The sequence below is a fragment of the Tenrec ecaudatus genome, chromosome 16 (assembly GCF_050624435.1).
Source record: "Tenrec ecaudatus isolate mTenEca1 chromosome 16, mTenEca1.hap1, whole genome shotgun sequence".
Taxonomy (NCBI): domain Eukaryota; kingdom Metazoa; phylum Chordata; class Mammalia; order Afrosoricida; family Tenrecidae; genus Tenrec; species Tenrec ecaudatus.
This window is the reverse complement of record NC_134545.1, coordinates 112,469,883-112,493,714: the sequence shown is the minus strand read 5'-3', so window position 1 is coordinate 112,493,714 and position 23,832 is coordinate 112,469,883. Positions and strand designations below refer to the sequence as shown.

The window sequence follows — 23,832 nt, the reverse complement described above, 5'->3', positions numbered from 1 at the left end:
GTGGGCTCCCAGGTCTGTGCTGTTCATGTGGCCTGCCCCCTGTCGCAAGCAAGAGGCCACAGCCCAGCCTCCTGTGACAAGCAGACGCTGTCTTTCACCTGAGCCAGCTATGCAAAGCGACTTGAACAGTGTGGAGGTGGCCAACTGGGCACAGCAGGAGCAGAGGCTGCTGGGGTCTCTGAGGGTTCTAATAACACATGGGTTCTCCATGGGTGGGGAACACAGACAATGTCCACGTTTCAATAACAGGGCAGCGGGCTCCTCCCACTAGACCTGCTGGATCTGCCCGCCAATTGGGGCCCTCGGCTCTCCTACATCCCCTACGGAGTCGCGGTGTGTGGGAGGGGCCATGGCTGTGTCAGGACAGTCACAGTGAGCACATGGGTGAAGCATGTGTGTGAATGCGTGAGTGTATTAGTATGTACATGTGTGCAAGGCCGTGAGGATTTGTATGTCTGTGTTTTTGAAGGTGTGCATGTGTATCTGAGATGGAGGGGTCCCATGTGAGGGGCCCAGGAACCCACCCCTCTTTGTGGTCATCAACTTTACACCAACGTTTGAGCCCAGGTGTCCATGGTAATGCAGCACAGAGCAACCACGTGACAGCCGAGAGCCACCCCAGCCACTTGGCTTGTTGGAACAGAGAACTTTATTGTCCCCAAGGCCCGGTGGGGTGGCATCCAGGCAGGCTGAGGGGCCACTGAAGCATGTTTGGGCATTTCTAGGCAGTGGCTCCTACTGCCTGCCCCCCAGACGACCCTGCAGATGTCCACCTGAGAGTTGCAAGTGGGGCTCCCGTGTGGGCGGCCCAGGCCTGGGGGAGGAGGGTACTAGAGAAGCAGTTGGGGTTGGGTGCTGGGCCCCTAGCCAGGAGGCAGCTCCCCAGGGACAGCAGGGCAGCAGGAAAGCCCCTCAGACCTAGAAGTTCCACATCAGAAACCAGGGGGCAGCTGGCAGGTCTCTGTGTGTATATGTGTGTGGGCCCCTGTGCACGTTGGTGAAGGGGGTGGGGCTGCCAGAGGGGCGTGCTCAGGCTTTGAGGGCTGCGGACTCCCTAGGACCACTTCTCCAGGACCCTAGGTAGCCAGTGTGGGACGGTGGGGATAGGGTTTGGAGGGGGCTCAGTGCAGGGGGTCAGAGGTGCTTTCCCTCTGGTCCTTGGCCTTAGAGCTGCTCCACCCCCACTGCACCAGGCCTCTGCACGGAGCTCTCAGGGCGCAGGCCCTTGGGAGGTGGTGGGGCGCCACTGTGTGTCCTGCCTACACGGTGGTCTCGTTCCGCCAGGGCCCGGTGCGGATATTGCCGGTGCTGTCCGCACCATAGGGTAGCCCCTCGAGCATGGAGCCTTTGAGCGCCCCGTTTTGCCCAGGGCCGCCGAAGGGCAGGGACTGCGTCCGGCGGAGCATCTCGAAGTGCGCAGGGCCGGGCCGTGGGGTGCAGCCGTACAGCACGTTGCCCTCCGACTGGCCGGCCATTGGGAAGGGGTCCCCCTGGGCGCAGCAGGCCAGCGTGTGCGCGCCCGCTGGGCCCTCAAGCGAGCTGGGTGGGCTGTCGGTGGGCGAGCTGCGGGGGCTGCCGTCCAGGCTGGCCGGGATGTGGTAGGCTGCCCGAGGCCGGCCGAAGATGGGCGGCCGAGTCCTCCCGGGCAGGCAGCGGTGCGGCGGCGGGCCGGGCCCGAAGGCGTCCTCAGCGCCGTCCAGGCCTAGCGCCGCCTCCTCCAGCAGCTGCTCGCAGTGCATATTGGCGCAGCAGGGCGTGGTGGGCGACAGGCAGTGGGCGTGGCTCTGGGCGGCCTGCAGGTTGGTCATCTTGCAGTGGCCGGCGGGATGGTGACCGCAGCCCGGGTGGCCGGCGCGTGGCGAGTCTGGCAGGCAGTCCGCATTGGCGCCGGCGCGCCGGCGGGCGGGACAGCAGGACCACCAGCAGCGCCACACATCCTCGCGTTTGGCGCAGTGGTGGATGACCACGAAGAGTCCCAGCGTCACGCAGAAAGCCCCGTACAGGCAGCTGAAGATCATGTCCAGGAAGGGCCCCTGCGACACGGCGAGCGCCCCGAAGGCCCAGGTGGCCGTGAAGAGGAAGAGCGTGAAGGCGGCGGCGCGCAGCTGTGCCCGGAAGGAGTGCTCATTCCGCAGCAGCGAGGAGGCAGCTGCGCCCTCGCAGCAGGGTTCCGAGCCTGGCCCCGAGCGGTGGCCCGGGCCTGTGTCCGGCGCCGCCAGCCGCTGCTGCTCCTCGGTGCGTTCACGCAGCTCATACCGGCACTCGGGGTGGCGGCGCAGCTGGACGTAGGTGCCCAGGAAATACACGCAGCTGACCAGCGTGATGAAGGCCGCCGGGCCGTAGAAGGCGCCCAGGCTGGGCTCCCAGGACATCCAGCAGCTGTGGGGAGGGCAGCGTGGACAGCAGGGGCAGCGGTCAGGGACGGCTGCACACGGGGAAAGGCCCAAGGGGTGCAGCTCTCCAACGCCTCTCCCAAGCGCACCCCTCCTGGCCATTTAGTGCTCAGCGGCCTGGCCCCTCCCTCCTCTGCAGGGCCATGGGCTGAGGCTTTGTGGGGGGAAGGGTGAGCCCAGGGGGAGGAGAGGGGCTGGGCAGGGGGAGGGGGTATTCATTGCTTTCGGGAGGGCTGCAGTAGCCACAAGGCCTGGAGGGTCGCTGTGGGCAGAGCCCAGCTCCTGGAGTGGGAACCCCCCCTGGTGGGGCTCCTTGGAGCTGCCTGCCCGAGCAGTCCAAGATACTCACTACGCAGCTTCCCCGTCCTCGGCCCCGTAGTTCCTGATGTCCGTGGCTGCTGTCACCCCGCAGATGATGAAAGGCACCCCTCCACTGAGGAGATAGAACCTGCCAGAGGGTGAACGCCTCAGCATGGGGTGCCTGGGTCTGGAGCAGTGCTGGTCCTCAGTGTTCCTGGGGTCTGAAGTCCTGCCCCCCAGGGCTCCCCAAGGGCCCAGTTTGCTCTCACTCCCTCTGCTCCCCTAGGGGCCACAGCAAGGCCTGGGAGATGCATTCCCAGGACAGGTGACCCAGGGACCACCTGGTGACCCCCCCATTCACACCTAGTCCCCTCAGGAGGAGACTGCTCATTTCTCAGCTGTGTGTGCAGGGCTAGGGTGAGACTGCCTTGGGTGCTCAGCTGAGCTCACTGGGAACTGGCCTTAGCCAGGGTCTGAGGTCCCCCCCCCCTGCCCCTCCGGGGGCAGGTCTAGCCAGTGCTGGGGGCTCCAGATCTCACAAGTGCAGGGCGGGATCTCTGAAGGCCCTCGCCTCCTTGAAGGGTCTTCACGGAGGCTTCTGTGTGTCTGTGTCACAGCCCCACTTCCTGACCCAGAAAACAATCTGAGTCACATTTCAGGCCCCGGAAAAGGCAGAGAGGGTCAGAAGCAAGGAAAGGCAGGCCCATGTGTGTTGAGATCGTAGCTGTCCGTGTAGGGAGCCCTGGTGATTCAAAGCCACCAACTTGGAGATCATAGGCTCAGAACCCCCTCAGGGCAGCCTGCTCCACTGCGGGAGGATGGGCGTCATGTGGAGGGGTTTTTTGGTGGGGATTCATCTATTTATGACGGCCATTCATCAGGGCATTTTGAACAGAACGGTGCAGGAGGGTTGGAAGGACATGGGTGAAAAAGGCTATGCCAACCATGAGCCTAGGGACTTCCAGCCAACCAGAGACCTAGAGACTGAGGGTCCTTTCCCCGCAGGAACAGGGCGACCCCACGAGGCCACCCTCACAACTGTATCTGTGCGTGTGACACATAAATGGATAAAGGATGTGGCGAGGCCCCTAGCAATCGCAGTGGCCAGGTCAGCTGTCAGCCACCACGCCCCAGGTACTGCTTTCCATGGCCTGTCACAGTGGAAGACCAGCACACTGCCTCCACAGCACATTTCAAGGCTGGAACCCCCGCCCCCCCCCCCAGCCCCATCTCCTGAGGGTCTCTGGCCACAGTGAGATGGGTATAAGATGAATCTCAACGTATCTGTAAATCCAGGACACACGCCTCTAAGCCACTCACACACAGGTCAATGAAGTAGCCACAAGGGAATCCAGAAAATATCCAAAGCAGGATGATGGCAGGAACAAGCAATACCCCCTGGGGTACAGGGAGCAGCACTTTGGAGGGTGCCCACACTGGAAATAAAGGGGGACTTGGGATACACACACACACACACGCACGCACACACACACACGCATGCACGCATGCATGCGTGCGCACCCCATCAGCTGAGCCAAGTAAACACAGGAGGGAGATAATCACAAGGAGCCAACGACTGACCATGGGATGACCAAAGCTTCTGAAAGATCAAGGAAAGTGTCAGCCTGCCAGATGGCAGGAGGGAGGGAGAGGACTAGGGTGGCTGGCTGGCACCAAGCAGGGCTGCTCCTGTATGCCCTTCAGAAATTGACAGAATAACCAAAGGCCTCGGACCCGGCAATTTATAGGATTGGATAAATCCCTTGGAAAGATACCAGGTACCAACGATGAAACCAGAAGATTGAGAAATCCTGAGTATCCTGTGTCTAGTGCGGGAAGTTGAATTCAAGAATAAGAGAAACCGCCTAACCAAGAAAATGCTGGCCTGGCCCTGGAGCCAGTGAATTTCATCACACATTTGGGCAGGGTTGGGGGTGGGGTAACAAATTCTTCCAGGAAGTGGAGAAGGAAGGGCCCCTTGTGATCTCACCCTAGGGGTCAGCAGGCTCATAGTGCCAGAGCCCACAGACGTTACAAGGAGAGAGGACATCTTAGACTAGATGGTCAAACAAGATGGGGGCACATCGTAGACAGGATGCTGTCACTTCTGGGGAAGACTCACTGCCCCACTTAGAAACATGAGGCAGCAGAGAGCCTTCCTCGAACTCTTGGACAAAGCTGAGAACTAATGTTCCACCAAGACACCTCGCGAGCCAAGCTTGGGGAAGGAGCACCACTGCTCCATTATGAGACAGGCCTGCAGTAGCCTGGTCATTCCCGTTTGACTGCTGGCCTAAAGGCTGGTGGGTTGGACACACCCTGGGACCGTGAAGAAAGGACTGGTGACCTGTTTGCATTGAGCCCTGGGGCAGCCTGGTGCAACACCGTTTTTAAGGGACGTTCTCATAACCCCAAGATGTGCTGGTGGAAGAAGAGAGAACTGACAAAGGGGCCAGCGGAGTCCAGAAATAGAGCCTGACTTTCCAGGAAGCAGTGGGCAGGGGAGCCTCTCGAAGGCTGGGAAACGGGGCAGGGTACCTAGCAGCACTGCACTTCCCTGGGGTGGGTCACACCCAGCAAGTAGGGTGTGTTCAGAGGAAATAGGGGAGATGGTCTTTGCTGTGAGCAGCGACTTAATGTTGGGGCACAGGAGCATTTGGAGGGTGTCTTGCCATCTTCAGCTGCCTGGGGGTGCAGAGAATCATTGGGGTCCAGTGGGTTGGGGCCTGGGAGCACAGTCCGGTGGTGGTTAAGTGCAGGAGCTGAGTGGGAGGCCAGTGGAGGGCTTACTATAAGCTCCTTTGCGTTGTCCTGCAAGTATTCACAGTAAAGTGTTGGTGGTGGTGGTGGAGGTGGTGGTGGTGGTGGTGGAGGTGATGGAGGTGGTGGAGGTGGTGGTGGAGGTGGTGGAGGAGGTGGTGGTGGTGGTGGTGGTGGTGGTGGTGGAGGTGGAGGTGGAGGTGGTGGTGGTGGTGGTGGAGGAGGTGGTGGTGGTGGAGGTGGTCGTGGAGGTGGTGGTGGTGGTGGAGGTGGTGGTGGTGGTGGTGGTAGAGGTGGTAGTGGAGGTGGTGGTGGTGGAAGAGGTAGTGGAGGTGGTGGAACACTTCTGAGGACTTCCTTGCAAGGCAATTCCCTTCCCAAGGGTGCAGCTCTGCCTGTGGAGGGGGCTGAATTCAGTGGAGGAGGCTGGACCTTGGAGACCAGACCCAGAGGTGGTACCTCTAGGCTAGGGTAAGGACAGCGGACTCCCAGTGGGGACTCCCATCCCCAAGCTCCTGGATATTCTGCCCCAGTCCACCCAGGACCACCTGCACTTCGGTCCCTAGTCACCAGGAGGGAGGGGCTCACTAGGCCCTGGCCGAGATGTCCAGGGTCCTGGGCTCTTTGTGCGTGTGACCTCCTCCCTCCCAGTCCAGCAGGGACGCCGGCTGCAGCCAAGAGCAGTTCAACGCACGGGCAGCAGATGGCGCAGCAGGACTGTCTCCCCTCTGGAGAGCCCCACCGCCCAGCTACTTCCCACCAGGTCACCGGGTCTGTAGCCAGCCGGCGGGAGGGGCTTTCTAAGTCTCTCTCAGCCCGTCCCGCCCCATCCCCCCAGCACTTCCAAGTCATCACTACCACCCACTTATATCTGCCAGAGGCCCTGTTTACATCGGTGGAATAGGACAGGGCAGAGAGACTGGAGGTCCCCTCAGTCAGAGATTGGGGGTCTGGAAATCAGAGAGCACACTCAGAGAGCCTGGCCCCCCGGCCCCCCCACACCCCCTCCCGCATGTGGAGAGGCCACATCCAGCTGTGGGGAATGTGGGGAACCAGAGCAGGAGAAGGGCTGGTCCAGGTTGCCCAGGGTCCTGGAAGGGTACGCTGTGACTTCAACCCCTGAGGCCTGTTTAGTCATCCGTCTGGCTCCAGGGCTGTCAGCGGTGGACTTGTATCTTTTCCAACCTCTAAGGCTGCGGCCGTTGGGACAGCCCCCACCCACGGGCAGCAACGAGCTGCACCCCATCCACACTGCCCTGCAAGGACACCCCACCACAGCCGGTGGGCTTGACCCCGTTTGCATAGCCCATGACCTCCCGCAGCAACACCCCAACCAGGGGCATCTGGGCTACTGTGGGCCAGGCCATGTGGAGCCTGCGTGTGGGAGCTGAGTGTGCAGAGGCAGGTGGCCCTGTCTCTTGGCCCGAGCATTGGGGTTGATGGTGGTCAGTAAGCACCCGTCCCCTGCGGCCTTTGACCAGCATCTGCCTGAGGGACCTTGTGGAAGAAGCTGTCCCTGTTTACAGCCATCAGTCCTTAGAGCCACCCTGGACCTGGGAGTGCCCGCCCACCTGACTCCCCATGCCCCCAGCCTGGGGCTCCCAGCGACAAGTTCAGGCAAACAGAAACCGCAGGGTAGGAAGTACAGTTAGGGAGGGTAAGGCGGTACAGGGGGTGGAGGGTGTCTTCCTGTGGTCAGTGTGGGTCCCAGGGTGGCTATGGCGCCAGGTTGGTGCGGAAGGGGTGGAGGGGGCTTCACCTGCTGCTGCATGCACAACAGACTCCCATCCTGCGCCCCAGAGGCATCTGCAGGTGCTCCCCCACTCCCAGAACCTTCCACAGCCTCCCACTCCCAGACTCAGGTGTGGCCTTTACCCTGCTGCCGCCAGGGCGCTCAGCGCAAGTCCCAGCAGGAGCCCTGGACATGGGGTGATCACGCTGGCTCTGGATTTAGGGTGAGGGCACAGCGGCAGGCCCAGTGGCTGGTCTGAATTCGGGATGCTACTATGTGAGGGCCCAAGCCTCCTGCCTCTGCCCCTCCCTCAGGGACTCCTCAGCTTCCCCATCCCTTCCCAGCTCACCCACTCACCACCCTGTCCCTCTTGCTCTGCCCTGACTGTCTCAGTCTTCTCATCACTGTCCCACTGTAGTCACTGCTTGTCCTTCACGCCACACCCCATGTGGATGCGGTGACCTTCAAGGCTGCCATCACGGATGCACCTCACAGAGACCCTACACTGGAGACCCATCCCCTGACAGCGTCACACCTGCTCTGTGGTGGGAGGGCAGGGCAGAAACCCGGACATGCAGGGGGAGAGCCTCGTGCCCACTGCTGCCCACCTCCAGTGAGCTCCCACAGGGACGGAGCCAACCTGTGTCCACTGCTGCCACCTCCAGTGGCCCTAGTGCACAAGTTCCCCAAGAAGACTTTTCCAAGCCTCCCTTCATCCATCCTCTGGCTCCATCTTCACGGCCCCTGGTGGCCCCTGGAGGCCCCGACTGCTGAGTCACGTTCAGCCCCTTCACCAAGAAAACACTGCAATGTCCTCCACTTGCCACCAAGACAATCAGCCTTGGTCACACCTGTGGCAGTGACCCCATGTTGCCTGCTGTCTGCTGTGATCACGGCCCTGGGCCTGAGCCTGCCTGGACACCTGCTGTGCACTTGGAAAGATGCAGAGAGGACAGGGACAGCCTGCCTGAGGTCCCAGAGAGCAGCCTGATCCCAGGGGCGTGAGATAGTGGGCCCACACCCTGACCCTCAGGGTGCAGAGCTGCTGTCTGGCCAGCTGCCGAGGGGTGACATGGTGACTGGATCTAGCCATCAAGCTGCCCCAGTCACACATTCAGCAGACATCACTGTGCCTCTTAGACAACATTGGCAATGGTCCCATCTGCCTCAAATGACACTTCCCAGAGGTATGGGGATGCACTATGCTGGCCAGAGCTGCCACAGGGCCTGGGAGCCCACTGTCATGCCATGTGTCACCTGGGTGAGCAGTCAGGAATCCCACAGAGCCCAGTGTCAGCCAGCAGCTGGAAGCCTAGCCCTGGTGGCCCCAGCCCCTCCCGGGAAGGGCCTTTGAGGCTCAGGCTTGGTGGTAGATTTCTTGGGCCTACTGGGCCCTGGGCTCTGTGTCCTGTGTTCCATGTTCTGTGCCCTGTGTTCCATGTTCTGTGCTCTGTGCCCTGTGATCCATGTTCTGTTCCATGTTCTATGCTCCGTGTTCCATGTTCTGTGCTCCATGTTCCGTGTTCCATATTCTGTGCTCTCTGCCCTGTGTTCCATGTTCTGTGCTCCGCGTTCTGTGTTCCATGTTCTGTTCCGTGTTCCATGTTCTGTGCTCTGTGTTCTGTGCTCCATGTTCTGTGCTCTGTGCTTCGTGTTCCGTGCTCCATGTTCTGTGCTCCATGTTCCATGTTCCGTGTTCTGTGCTCCATGTTCCGTGTTCTGTGTTCCATGTTCTGTGCTCTGTGCTCCATGTTCTGTGCTCTGTGCTCCATGTTCTGTGCTCTGTGTTCCATGTTCTGTGTTCCATGTTCCATGCTCCGTGTTCCATGTTCTGTGTTCCATGTCCTATGTTCTGTGCTCCATGTTCTGTGCTCCGTGTTCTGTGCTCTGTGTTCCATGTTCCATGCTCTGTGTTCTGTGTTCGTGTTCTGTACTCTGGGCTCCATGTTCCGTGTTCTGTGCTCTGCTCTGTGTTCCATGCTCCGTGCTCCGGGCTGCTCATGGGGCTCTTCTCTAGATGATGCAGGGAAGGCTTTTTGTGGCTGTGATTGAGTCGCTGGACCTGGGAGGCTCGAGTGGGTCTGGCTTAATCAGGAGGAGGCCTTCAGGCTTCGTGGAGAAGAAGGCCTTGGCTCCAGATGGACAGAACAACCTGTTGTGATCCCCCATTCCCACCCACTCCAGAAGCCTGAGGGCCTGTTTCCTAAATGACTCTCTCTACCTCTGGGGCCAGCTTATCAGAGAGCTTGGGGTGGCCTATGGGCTGGGTACAGCCTGATTTTGAGGGCAGGCTCACACTCTGCCTGGCACAGGGGCAATGCCAGGGTTTTTCCCACTGGGACCCTGCCTGTCCTGAGTCAGAGAAGCTCATCAGCAAAGCCCTTGGAGGCCCAGCCCTGGTAGCTGCTGTCTGGTCACAATTGGGGCATGCCTGCATACCTCATCTCCCCAGGGAGGGTACAGGCTGGCTCAGCATCCCATGGCTACCAGGTCTCTGCATCCATCCTGCCCCATGTTCCAAGGACATCCTAGAAGGAGGAGGGCCCCACCAGCATCTCCCTATGGGGTGCTCCAGCCCGAGGGACCAGCAGGAACCCTTACCCTCAGACCCCGGCTCGGGGGGAGCTGCGTGGACTTTGTACCTGAGCAGCGGCTGCCTGGGGAAGGGCGGCTGGTCGGCGCTGGCACAGGGCGGGGCCTTCTTGGTCACCTGCCTGTAGATGTTCCTGGCTGTCACCCCGATCCACAGCAGGGTGGACAGCGTGGCGTAGTGCAGCATGATGCCCACCTGGGGAGGAGAGTGTGCTAGTCCCCTGGTGTCCAAGGAGCCCAGCCCAACCCTCAGCCTGCTCTGCACCAGGGGCAAGCAAGTAACGGTGGGGGCAGGCAGACGGTCACAGGACCCTCATGGGAGGTGCATGGGCTGCAGGAACATATAGCTGGGGAGCACCCCTCTCTTTGTGCTGGAGATGGAGCCAGGGCTGTGGGGGGTGGAGTGTGATGGGGGTTGGCTGAGGGACGGAGGAGCTGGGGAAGGCTGCAGCAGGGTCTGGGGTATGGGGAATTGGGGACCTGGGAGAGATGGGGGAGCCTGGGGTCCAGGTAGAACAGAAAGGTCTGGGACCCACAAGTCTGTGAGCACACGTGCCTCTGTGTGCATACCTGCTGCAGCAATATGCATCAATAAGCACATGTTAGTCCCTATGCACACGTCTCTTACACACATGTCCACATACCCACCTAGGATCCCCCCACTGTCCTGGCACATCTGTCCCAATGCACATGCATGCTTCCCGTCACACTATCCTGGCACACGTGTCCCCATGCACACGTGTGTCCCTGCTCTTACATGCCACGTGCACAGTCCCTGTGCTGCTGTACACACAGGCAGTCCTCAAGCACAGGGCCCTGTGAGCTAGAGATTTGCTTTTCTTGGCCCAGGCCCCTTACACAGGTGCTCCAAGAGGAGAGGGCATGACCCCTGCAGAGCTCGCAAACCCTTGTTCCCGGTGCTGGCAGAGGGCCCGCTGTTGGCATGTGTGGGCAGAGCAGCCCTGAAGGAGGAAACCGCATCAGCCGTGTCCTTTTGTGGGGACAGAGAACATGGCTATGATTTGCCAGGCTTTGCAAACGTCAAGGTCAGTTTGAAGTTACCAGCGGACAGATGAGGCTTTCGACTCCTCTGAAGAGTTTCAGTCTCAGAGCCGCACAGAGGCTGCCCTGTGGGGTCACTGAGTCGGAACCGCAGGCAGTGTGGACAACCACAGGGGAAGTCCACCTGCCCTGGGACTTGCCGGCCCTGCCTGTTGGCAGGGGTTTCGAGCGCAGACTCTCGGGCGCCCCCTGCTGAGCGTCCAGGGAAGAGTTGGTCTGCAGTGGAGCTGAGACTCGCTGACACACGTGGGGGCCAGTGGGAGCCCAGGCTTGATTGCTGGGGTAGGGTGGGGATTCCATGGACGCCTGCCGTGGCCCTGCAATGGGTCGGAGCAGCAGGGGCCCCTCCTGCCTGTCCCCAGGCCTGCAGCCACACGATGGACAGTCTCTGGGGAAAGGTAGGCCTCTTTCTTCACAGTGGGCAGAGATGGGCCAGCACAAACAAGGGCCCACAGCACCAGCCTTCCAGAGGCAGGGCTGACCGAGGGCGGTGGGAGGAGGGCACCAGGGAGAGTGGGATTGGGGAGCCTTGTGCAGAGAGGAGCCAGCTGGGGATCTGAGGAGGACAAACCCTGACTTTAGAGTGGGCGCATGGGGGTATCTGGCCGCGATGCTGCTCCCAGTGTGTGACCTTGTTGAAGCTGTTCATGCCGATGTTTGGGGCTTCTGCCTGAGAGGATTCTGGAACCAGGCTGCCGGAAGGGTGGCCCCCAGGCCCGTGCCCACTCTCTGGGGACTTCCAGGTGGTCTCCGAGGGCCACCCTCTCTCAGGGTTGTGGATTTTCTCATGCTAACTGCTCGCAGTGGTCTCTCACTTCCCGCTACAATATGCCAGTCTTTGGTGATAAATGGGGCGCCCCAAAAGAGGTTGGTTGATCCCATGGCTGGGGCAGAGGGCTCAGACCAGATCGGCAGCACCGAGTCCGACTCACAGGGGCCCCACACAGTGCTGGTGGGCTGGTGGGCTCCTAACTGCTGGCCTTACGGTTAGCCCGACAGCAGACAGACAGCCCACTGCCACCAGCCGGGGCGGAGAGAAGGTCCTTGCCCTGGTGTCAAGTGATGAAGGCCGGCAGCATTGTGCTCCGTTCTCCAGAGGCCGCCGGCTGGCGGGCAGCGCTGGCATCTCTTCATGAGGCATTGCTGCTTGCACAGCCTCTGGGAGAGGGTGTGGCAGTTACACAGTCTGTTAATTTGAGAAGGGGTGGAGTCTAGCCTGTCAATCAGGCCATAGCCAATGAGGCCTCCCTGCAGGTATGGCCTCCTGAGGATTTTGGGAGCTCCTATCTTCCTCCCTGGAGGTGGGACAGACAGACTCTCTGCTTCTTTTCCCTGCAAGACATTCCTGTTGACAAGCCACATGGAGCTACAGTGATGCAGCCACTGGAGCTGGAGAAGCCATGTGGAGCCTCACACCAGCGCTGAGATGCTTCCACCACCACTGGATCCACAAGACTTTCTGCCCACTGGCCAGTGATCTTCCTGTATTCAGCATCATTGCATGTGTTGCATGAGTTTGAAGAGGAATTTATAGACTGGTATCGGACATCGGCCTTATGGATTTGATATCTGGACTGGGCTGTTTTCTCAATATACAGTTGCTCTTTTATATAAAGCTCTTTCTGATACACAGGAGTGTCTATGGATTTGTTTCTCTGATCCACTCCGACTAACAGAGGGTGAGGCTGCCCGTCTGTGGTGGCACTGCCTGCTTTCTGCGCTGAGCTTGCAGGGTTACTTGTGCTCCTGCACCCACTGCTGGCGGCACGATGCTCAGAGCCCAAGTCCTGGGCTCCTGCTGCTGCCAGGCCCACAGCACAGCTGCGCCCGAGGGCCCCTGCTCACTCTGACCCTGCGGGGCTCTGGCTGGTGTGGAGGCTGTGGTCCACTCGGGGTTGGTTTTGCAGTGATGTAGCTTCTGTGGCTTGATTGACTTTCACGAGATGCCCTTCACCCATCGGGGAGTGGAGGACAGCTCAGAAACATTAGGCAAGGTGGAGCTGAGGCCTCGAGGGGTGTCCGAACACTGCCCCTTGTGGCGCCCGATCTGAGACGATCACATGCCTGTGGCCCACCCAGGGGCGTGGGAAACCATGGAGACTGAGGTGTCAGGACGAGGATGACAGATGGGGCCCAGGGCGGTTCTGGGGCTGGACAGCGATGCTTCAGGACACCATGGATGGGGTGCAGTCAGTAGGAACCCACAGGGCCCTGCACCTGGGCCCTGCTATGCTCCAGCCTGGCCAGCATCCTCCGCCCTCCTGGGCCACACTGCCAGCCGCCCAAGCCTGGGCCAAGGACGCTGTTAATCATGTGGCCACAGCGGCCATCTGTGTGTTTATGATGTCACTTAGTACTTTTAATGAGGCTCACAGCCATCGCTCTGTTGCCATAACTACTGTCTGTTCTCTGCGGCCCCGGTGCTGGGCCCTCTCTTATGATTTCCGGGAGGCGCAGGATGGTAGGGGAGGCTGGCCTTGTGGGGGCCTGGGGCGGGCTCCACAGGCTGCCTGTTTTTTGGCCCACAGACAAACCTGTGTCCTCTGCTCACGCCCAGCTGGAGCAGAGGCCCTATTTGGGTGCCAAGGGTAGGCACTGTCACCTGAGGGTCTCAGGGCTGCCGCTGGAGTGGTCCCACCCCTCCTTCCTCGCCCCACCTCACCCCCACTACTCCTGGCACGTTTCAGGGTTAGGGTTCAGACACTTGTCCCTGGTGCAGTCTCTTCCTCCACAGCTGGGCACAGAGAGACCTTGGTACAAATGTGTTGGGCAATAAGTGGATGGTTAGAAGGATGGACAGGTGGGGATGGACAATTAATTGAGTGGATGGTCAGGTGCCCTCAGGAATAGGCCTCTTCATCTGTCCTGATCAGCATGTCGGGCCCCCTTTCTGGGGGACTTGGGGGCTCCCTCACTCCCAGCACCCTCCAAGAACTGTGTGTCCCCCCTGCTCATGCACTGTCCTCGGCAGGCCTCAACTTCCTTTGGGTCTTTGCAGGTCCTCCAGCCCCAACCAAGCACCTGCATGTTCTCCTATGGCATGGACACTGGTGATCACAGACTGGCCCCTCCCCTGGTTTCCATCTGGGCGTCAGTATCACAGGCCCCAAGCTGCTGTCAGGAGAAAGCCTGGCCCTCCCTAGCTCTGCCCCGTGGACTTCAGGAGATGGGTGCCAGGGGTCTGGGGAGGAGTCCGCTGGATGGGTGGGGAACATCAGTGTAAAGGTCTGTTTTTGTGACCAAGTTTGGAATGAAGACCCGGTGTGGTGGGGGGCAAGCCCTCACTGTCCCGCCCCTCCCCCTGTGCCCTCCGGGTGGAGATTCTGAATGCTGTCTTGTGCACAGGCCCAGGCCACAGACTCCTCTGGCCCTCTGCTGGGCGCCGAGGCACAGTCCCGTCCCCGCCATACTCACTGCCCGGCACAGGATTGGGTATTTGGTACGGTTGATCCCACCGGCGAAGGCAGAGACGGTCAGCGCCACGTGGAAGCAGAGGTTCAGCAGCGTGTGGCGGCCTTTCCTGCTGATGCGGATGGCACTGTGGGGAAGGGACACGGGCTGTCGGGCCCTGTACTCAGGGAGGCCTGAGCCCCCCCGCCCCCCGGGTGTGCTCTGCTCCGGGTGATGGGAGCAGGTGGGCCTGGAGGGGTGCAGAGGGAGACACAGGTCACACTGGGCCCCCCTGTGGCCCGCCTTGGGGGCTGACTGCCCCAGGGGCCCCTCCCTGGCATGAGGAGCCTCCTGTCTAAGCCCAGAGCTCCCTGCCACTGAACATCGTGGGGTCAGGTCGCCCTGCAGAGGGGTTCAGGTTCAGGCCCAGGCTCGAGCTTCCCTCGAGCAGCAGTCTTACACCAGGAAGACCCAGTCACAGAGGCTGTGACTGTGGCCGAGGACAGCATGAATACTGCTTATGCCGAGCCTTCTCAACACCGTGACCCTGTCCAGGCTCCTATCTGTCCAGTCCATGCCTTCGGCCCTGACCATACTCAGAGCTCTCCTGTGGCCCAGGATGCCTGGCCTTGACAGTGGCTAAGGCCATGGACCCTCTGCACCAGCCCTGTCGCCCTCCCCAGGTGAGGCTGGCAGGCAGGGGCTCAGTGGGGCATGTATGGCCCTGTTACGAGATACAATGACCTCATATGGGCCCAGTGTCCCTCCCACATGCAGGCCAGGCTAGCAGGTAGGGACTTAGGGTGTGTGTGTGGGGGGGACAGGGGGGGGGAGAGGGGGAGACCTGGCAGGAGGTGCAATGAGCCAACTGGTGGCTTCTGCAGGGTGCAGGCCTCCAGCAGTACCATTCCTTGAGGAAGAATTGAGGCCCTAGCCAGTAACGACACAGTTCCGCAGTTGCTTGGTGGCCCTGGCAGGTGGCCGTAGGCCCTGGGTGCTGTGTGAAGCACCGGGGAAGGTCGGCTGGGGGTGGGGGTGGGGCGCCAGGCTCACCTGCGATGCAGGACGTAGGTGACAGCAGAGGCCAGGAGGCACAGCAGCATGACCGCCGTGCAGGCGTACACCACGGGGTGCAGGAGCTCCCCAGGGTGCTGGGGCAGGGGCAGGACAGTCTTCAGATCCTGGAACAAGACAGGGCTGTGAGCTGCTGAAGGGGGGAGCACTCCACGGGGGCAGGGGCCAAGGGGCTGGCAGAGACCCTCCTCAGGTGAGTACTCACCACAGGGGATGCAGTGCAGGGTCTGTCACCACCCTCCCAGTGTCCTGGGAGTCTGACCCGGTGCCACGCCACACTGGCCCACTGATGGACACACAGCTGCTCTGCCAAGTGCCCATGCCTGACAGCACCAGGCCAGCCTGAGCCCCACAGAGGGACAGCCCCAGGTGTATCACAGCATACAACCCGCCTCTACCCCTCCCCAGGGGGTCTCCACCTGAAGGCCACACAACTGGCCTCTGGTTAAGTCACCACAACCACCGGACTGGGGCCAGACCCAAGCTCTGAGTGGCCGGCCAGCCTCCCTGTGCCTCACCGGAGGCCAGTGGTGGCATCTGAGTGCACAACCAGAGCCAGAGAGCCTGTCCCAGCTGGGACGTTGTGGTCCTTGGGGGCTTGTCACCTTTTCACGCATCCAAGACACGAGCGTCCTGCCATCAGACGTGCAGACAAGCAGCAGCTCAGTCTCAGGTAAAGCCACAGGGGAAGAGGCATCTGGAGACAGTTCTAGACACTTCCAGGAGGCTCAGGGGAGCAGGCAGCCCTACACGCCATAAGGGGAAAGCCAGGGAGATGGGCAGCAGGGAGAACAGGGCCCGTGGTGGTGACAGGCCCCAGTGACCAGGGCAGAGCCTCACTGGAGCACCAGTCTGCCCCATCAGGACTGGACAGGCGCCCTTGGCCCAGGTTAAAGCCAGCAGTGCCTGCCTCTGTGGGTTCACAGGTGGCATTGCCCACAGCAGGTGATGGGTTCAGGTGCGCTTCTCAGGCTCTCTGAGGGTGAACCCTGGCATCCAGACACATGGTGTCCTATGGGCTAAAGTGAGGTGGCCTTTGAGACTAGTGGCCTGTGAGGAGACAAAAGCAAGATCCCGAGGCCAGAGGGCATGGCTCAGGTCCTCACATCCCGGGGCCCACAGCTCAGCCAGGCCCTGTGTGGACACTCTCTGCCCTGGCGCTGGGGAGCTGTCTCTCCGACTAACCACTCTCCCTTTCTGGGGTGGGGGGCGAATCTGGGGCCGCAGGCATGTCACGGTGGGTGGCTCCCGCTTGCTCCCGTGGTGGTGTGCGTCCTTTGTGATGAGAAGCCCTGGTGATGCAGGTGGTGAAGCGCTCAGCTGTGATGGAAGGCTGGAGGCCAGCTTTCCAGGGGTCAGCCTCACTGGCCACAAGGGCTTGGAACTGATGGACAACTGGTGTCCAGTGGGTCATTGTCAGCGCAGACTGCAGAAGGGGCATGTGCAGGTGTGCATCTGGCCCTTAATGGGACACTGGGATGGGCATGGCATCCAGGAGCCTTGGGGTGTAGAGAGTCAGCTCAGCTGGTGTCCCAGCCACTCAGGGAGTCGGCATCCGGCTAGCCGGCAGACGTGGGTGATGTCATTGGGCCGGGTGTATTTTTCTTGTCTGCCTTTTAATGATAATCACGTCTCATGGATCCATCAACCTCATGCAAGTGTTCCCTGGGGAAGGGGGGCTGAGAGATTTGTTTGTGGGAGCACAGTGCCCCTGACCAGTGCTGTTCACACGGCGGCAGTGGCTGTGTCAGGAGGATGACCTGGGCAGTGGTCTGTAGAGCCGTGGGGGAAGCCCTCACAGGCAGCCACATGCTTTCTTGCTGGGTGGTCACTCCTGTCCAAGGCTGCTAGTTGAGGAGAGCTGGGCACACACTAAAGGCCCCGCCGTGTCCAGGGGCCAGGTCACCTTCCGCCTCCAGGACAAAGGGCCCTGCTGGGCCTTCCTGAGGTGGGGGCCTGGGCAGTGTGAGCGGAGGGTGGAGCTCTCCTCTCCATTCATTAATCTGACTGAATCATGGACCCTGCACCATTGACTTTGATGAGTGGGGCATTAGGGGCTCTTCCTGTTGGACTAGTGAGGCCACGTGAGCTCACTGTGCCTGCACCACAGAAGGGTCATCATGTGTTTGCTCTCTCTCACACACACACACACTCACTCTCCTTCACACTCTCACATACCCTTACACGCACACACACATACTCTCACACACACTCCTCACATCCACACTCACTTTGACACTATCACACTACCACATGCAGACTCATACTCTCACACAACTCACATTCACACACTTACATACATTTAACTCCCATACACACTCACACGCATACACAGGACTGCAGGGGGACACAGGAAGATACGGGGATGCATGTGCACCCCAGCACTCCTCCAGGGCCTCTTTTGGCTTTACTGTGTCCTGGGGGCCTTGCTCACATTGGGGTCCCACCCTCCATTGGCCTGCCGGCATCTGGGGCTGGTGTGTCAGCACTCGGTGTTGAAAGTGAGGCCGCTGTGTGAGAAAGGACAGAGTAAGTATCCTCGGGCTCATTGTTGCAGTCACTGTCCATCCATCTCATTGAGGGCCTTCCTCTTTTCACCGACCCTCAACTATACCACGCACGAGGTCCTTCTCCAGAGATTGGTCTCCTGACAACATGCTCAAATCATGTAAGGTAAATTTCACCATCCTTGTCTCCAAGGAGCATTCTGGCTGTACTTCTTCTAAGGCAGAGCTATCTGTCCTTTTGTCAGTCCATAGTATTTTCTTATGCAGAGTCTAACTTTCACATGTATATAGGTGATTGAAAACACCACGGCTTGGGTCAGCCACCCCTTAGTCCTCAAAGTAACATCCTTGCTTTTCAACACTCTAAAGAGGTCGTGTGCAGTAGATTTGCCAAATGGAACACACCTTTTGATCTCTTGACTGCTGCTTCCATGAGCATCGATTGTGGATCCAAGCAAGACAAAATCCTTGACAACTTCAATCTTTTCTTTATTTATCATGATGTTACCAAGTTGTGAGGATTTGGTATTCCTTACATTGAGTTGTAATCCATACTGAAGACTAATCCTTGATCTTCATCAGCAAGTGCTTCAAGTCCTCCTAACTTTCAGCCAGCAAGACTGTGTCATCTGCACATATATCACAGGTTGTTAGTAAGCCTTCCTCCATTTCTTCATATAATGAAACTTCTCTGTTTATTTGTTCTTCATGCAGATTGAGTCAGTGTGGTGAAAGGATACAACCCTTTGTGATTGTAAACCATGCAGTTCTCCCTCGTCCTGTTCACACAATGGCCTCTTGGTCCATGGACAAGTTCGGCAAGAGCACAATGAAGTGTTCTGGGATCCCCATTCTCTTCAAGGCCGTCCACAGTTTGGTATGATCCACATAATTGATGCCTTGCCATTGGCAACCAAACACAAGTAAGCATCTTTCTGGTATTTTATACTTTCAGCCAAAATCTATTTGGAATCAGCAATGATACCCTCGTTCCATGCCCTCTTCTGAATCCAGCCTGAGCCTCTGGCAGCCCCTGTCCATGCGCTGCTGCAATCGTTGCTGGATGACCTTCAGGAACATTTTACTTGCGTGTGACATCAATGGCGCTGTTCTACAATGGGAGCATTCCGTTGGGTTTCCTTTATTTGGAATGGGCACAAATATGAGTTCCAGTCAGCCAGCCACGCAGCTCTCCTCCAGATCTCTTGCCGTAGATGAGCACGTGCTCCCAGGGCCTCTTCAGCTTGTCAAATCATTTCAATTGGCATTCCATCTGTTCCTGGAGCCGTGCTTGGGCTAAGGTTTTCCACGCAGATTGAACGTCTTCCTTCGGTACCGTTGGTTCTTGCTCAGGTGCTACTTCTGGAAATGGTGGAATGTTGACTATTTCTTTTTGGTACAGTGACTCTGTATATTCTTTCTATCTTCTTGGATGCTTCCTGCGTCATTCAATATTTGCCCATAGAATCTTTGAAAATCACAACTCGAGGTTTGAATTTTTTTTCTTGAGTTCTTTCTGGTTAAACTATGCACCGTACACTATAATTTTTCATACCACATGACACATCATGCCATGCCATGTCAATTAATACATAACATCATATCATACCACATCATGTCATACCACACTATATCATATCACACCATGTCATGGCATACCTCAGCATATTACATCTTTTAATACTATGTGACATCATACCATAGCACACTATGTCATACCATGCCACAGCATATCCTACTATACCACACCATATCATAACACATCACGTCAGACTATGCTATATCATCTCACATCATATCGTGCCATTATCATAGTGCACTGCATCATACAACAGCACATGATATTATGTATAATGTGGTACGTATACATACCAAATCATGTCATACCATATGATGTCATATCACGCCACACCACACCATTCTGTGTCATACCATACAACACCATATTGTATTATACCACTTTATAGAACATAACACAGCATGCCATGACACAGCACATAGCACACGAGTTCATACACCATCATGAAATATCATACCGTGTCATGCCATATCATGTAACATTATACCACATGAGGCCATGCCACATTACTTCAAACCATATCATGTAGCATGGAATGCTCTGCCATACCATATCATGTCCCATATTGAGCCATACCATGTCATGCTGCATTATGTCCCAGCGTAGCATGCAATACCACATCATATTATACATGCAATAGCATGGCCGGCCACACAACACCACCTCACACTGTATCCTATCATGAATGATCATATAACAGATCATGGCAAACCACACCACATTGTACCGTCATGCTACACTGCCCCATTGTATGCCCTGCCATGTCACATCAAACTATGTGCTATTAGACCATGCCACGCCATATCATAGCACGTATTACCATACCAGACCCCACAATACCATGTCGCACTACACTGTGTAATGGCATGGCATGTCACAACTGCACAGCATGCATACCATACTGTGTCATACCAGGCTGGGCCAGGCCAGGCTATATCATACCTGCCACATAATACCATGACCCACATCATGACACATGATAATGCGGCATCCACAGTACATTGTGTCCCACCAGGCCAAGCTGCACCACCACACCTGCACCTTCTCACTTACTCTTCAGCTACACCATGGTGGGGGGGGGGTGTCGCAAGACACAGCCTGCTGAGGGTGAAGGCTACTGGACCCCAATCCTGGGAGGAAGTGAGGGTCCCCAGCCTGATGGCCCATGGACTCCTCAGAGTGCACCCTCCTTGAGCTGAGCTGGTGCAGGCCACAGGACCTGCTGACTAGAGCCTCACCGTGTCGCGCCCCCTCCAGCTGTTTCCTGAGAGCTGGGTGCATGGTGAGCTGAGGTTTGGGGGGGTAGAGCTGGGGCATGTGTGTGGGGTGGGAATGGGGAGAGCTGGAGTTTGGAGGCAAGAGGGTTCAGGGGATTTAGGGTGGGGCCAGCTACACCCTCCATGGGAGATGCCCAGAGGGGGCTGGGAGCAGACAGAGCTGAAAGACCGGAAGGAGCCAGCAGCCGGTGGTGGCCCTGAAAAGGTGAGCCCCGTTTTCGCATTAGAAGAGATGACTGTGGCCTGGCCACTGTCTGGCCGGCAGGGGATCGTTCTGTGCACAGTGGTGTGGGGCGGGCAGAGTAAGCACCAGCTGCTGCCCGCTGCGTGCTGCTCCCGGGGTCATGCTGGGAGGGCGGTGCCACTGCCTTTTTCTCCAGAAGTTCTTCTCAGTGCAAAGATCCTTCGTTAGCAGGGACCCTGAGAGTCCAGCCTCCTGTGCATCTGACCAACAGCTTTCCAAGTCTCAGGCGAGTGGGGCCTGGGGACGGCACGTGCTGGGGGGCAGGGCAGTGATGGGCACAGTCAGGCCCGAGTCACCACAAACTGAAGGCTTTGCAGGCATGATCCAAGGGCCAGAGGCTCTGACCCTGAATGTCTGTCCCCATAAGCCATCCTGGACCACCCAGCCTCCAGGAGCATGTGGGGGTAGGTTGGGGGTAGGGTGGGAGACAGACAGCAGTCTGCCAATGCCAGGCTTCCGTGTCACAAATGGGCCTGACTTTGAGAAGCTCCAAACACCATGCCTTGCGCGGCAGCAGGTGTCCAGGCGAGGAGGCAGAGGGGCCGGGTACCCACCACCACCTCATACGCAACCTGTGTGGCGAGGGGACACACACCCCTGCTGGCATCTGGGTGCCTCGTTGGCTCCCGGCCCACTGAGTCCCACACAGCCTGGAGACAGCATCGCTCCTGTTTGGGCTGGGACTCCAGACTCCCCCGGAAGGACATGAGCGAGCGGTCAGGCTGGAAGACGGATGAACGGCCCCATAGATGGAACCCACCCACTGTGTCTTCCGGGCCATCGGCATTCCCTGCACGTGCAGGAGCTCCGCGCCCCCTGGCTGTCACACACACACACACACACACACACACACACACACACACACACACACACTGCATTATTTACTTGACAGCCGACTTTCCAAGTGCCAGCAGTGCAATCTCAGGATAACCCCATGTACTGTTACTCTCCAGAGCCCCAGATGGGTCCCCTGTCAGGAGGGAAGGCCCCGCCCCGCCCCCACCCCCTGCTGTGGCCGGCTCCTCCCCCAGCCCCTTCCTCCACTGGCCAACTTTGTGAGGGGAGGGGTGGCAGGGCTTTGAAGAGGCAGGAGGGAGCCCCTGGGGCTGAGGAGCTGGGTCCGGCCTGGCTTTGAGCAGCACCCCCACTCCGCCCCCCTCGGCCTTTGTTCAATGATTCACGCTGCGGTGCTCAGCACTGTGAGCAGGCAGGCTGGCGCAGGTGCCCCCACTGGCCCCCCACCCCAGGGCCCAGAGGGTGCTGAGAGTGAGGGCAGGCCCAGGGCACTCACCATGGGCACCGAGAGACCAATGCCAGGCGCTGCACGGACAGAGGCCCCGCGGCCGGCCGGTTACGTGGCACCTTGCTCCTCGCCGGCCTCCATGCTGCCCAGGTCAGCGTCCCGGACGGGCAGCGGCTGTGGGCTGAGCCCCCAGGCGGAGCGCCTCAGGGAAAGTGGGACCGGGCGGGCCAGGCTGCTGGGCTGCACCCATCTGCACAGACAGTGGGGTCAGGGGCACCGGCAGGCAAAGGCCACCACCCACAGCTGCAAGGCCCCCCTGCCCTCCCCCACCTCCTGGCTGCCCTGGTCGTCCAGCCTGTTGGAATTGCTGGCACAGGCTCAGGGTGTGTGGGCTGGGGGTGAGGACCCTGGGTTCAGGTACCCCAGGACCATCTCTGCAGACTGGGTGTGCCGGGGCACTCTACCTGATCGGATACCCGGCTCCCACAGCATAGGGGCCTGGGACCCACCTCAGAGCTGCCCACAGCAGACCGGCCACATCGTGAGGAGATGCAAACGGCCGCCGATGGGGTGACTGGGGCAGACATCGCTCCCTGCAGTTACCCACCTGCCGCTGCCCCGCGCCTGCTTCCTGCTCTGTACAAACTTGTCCCACCTGCCTCAGCGCTTCCCTCCGCTGCCCCAGTGCCTCCTACCTATTGTGGCTGGGAAGGCAACTGCCCAGTGCTGGCCTGCGTCGGTGAGCTGCGTGGCCTGGGCGCCGGGGCCCCGGGGCCCATCAGAGGGCCAGCGGCCGCCCGCCGGGCTGGGGCGATCAACAGATTGCAGGCTGCACCGGGCAGGCACGGGCCGGCTCCCCGCCTGTCCTCGGGCCGACCGCCCCGGCGCCCGCCACCTCGGCCGCCTCCCGCGGGCAGCAGCCAGGGACCAAGGCGGGCAGCGGGCAGCAGAGAGGCAGCCGTCACCATGGGGATGGAGGAGGGCCGATGGCGGCGGCGGCGGCGGCGGCGGGCGCTCCCTGCAGTAGGAGGAGGGGTTCCCGGCTGCCCGCCCGCCCGCCCGCTGCAGCCGATTTAAAGAGACACCCGGCGGCTGATCTGCGCAGACACGGTCCGGGCCTGGGCCGCAGCGCGGGGGCGACAGGACAGAGAAGCAAGGACGAGCTGGACTTAGGGGGCGCCTTTGTGTACTGGTTCCAACGCCGCCAGTCTGAATATGCAGAGCACCCTCCCCCTCAGTCCCCTCTCCCAGCGTGAATCAGCAGTGTGGACCCTGCCAGCGGTACAGCCAGCCGGCCTTGGGGTGTGCCCCACGGGGACCTCAGACCCTGTGGTAGGACAAGGTGCTGGCTGGTCACAGACCGATGTCAGTGGGATAGTGTAGGGTGCTGGCCAGGTCACCATCCCATCTGTGGTAGAATGGGGTGCTGCCCACCCGAGCCCCAGGAATGTGAGCTAGAATGGGAGTCGGTGAGGGATGTGAACCTGCTGCTGGAGATGGCAGAGGTGTCTCAGCTGCAGCAGGGTAGCTGCCAGGCCCTCTCCACTGTCCCTCAACCAGAGTCATGCAGGCAGATGTCACGCGGGTGCTGTGTCCACAGGTCACTTCCTGTTTGGGAGCATCGTCCAGACAGCACACACCCTTTCTCCATTCTCCTGCTCTCAGACCTGCTTGCTTCT

At 59.4% G+C, this 23,832-nt stretch overlaps 1 protein-coding gene across 1 annotated transcript; it reads right to left on the bottom strand.

The window, feature by feature from the left end:
• Positions 1 to 1,259: 1,259 nt before the first annotated feature.
• Positions 1,260 to 23,121, bottom strand: ADGRA1 (adhesion G protein-coupled receptor A1). The gene is made up of 8 exons (XM_075533489.1): positions 22,889 to 23,121; positions 22,273 to 22,403; positions 22,202 to 22,230; positions 15,283 to 15,410; positions 14,254 to 14,377; positions 9,828 to 9,973; positions 2,743 to 2,841; positions 1,260 to 2,379 (listed from the first exon to the last, which is right to left on the bottom strand). The coding sequence occupies exons 1-8, from the start codon at positions 23,119 to 23,121 to the stop codon at positions 1,260 to 1,262; spliced, it is 2,010 nt and encodes a 669-aa protein (XP_075389604.1).
• Between the last annotated feature and the right edge of the window lie 711 nt (positions 23,122 to 23,832).

Excerpts from the sequence above, each read along its gene's own strand:
- ADGRA1 (XM_075533489.1), bottom strand. The coding sequence starts at position 23,121 with ATGGTGACGGCTGCCTCTCTGCTGCCCGCTGCCCGCCTTGGTCCCTGG. Across the intron at positions 22,231-22,272 it reads GGAGGCCGGCGAGGAGCAAG|CGCCTGGCATTGGTCTCTCG; the intron begins GTGCCACGTAAC and ends CTGTCCGTGCAG. Across the intron at positions 2,380-2,742 it reads GAGGACGGGGAAGCTGCGTA|CTGCTGGATGTCCTGGGAGC; the intron begins GTGAGTATCTTG and ends CCCTCCCCACAG.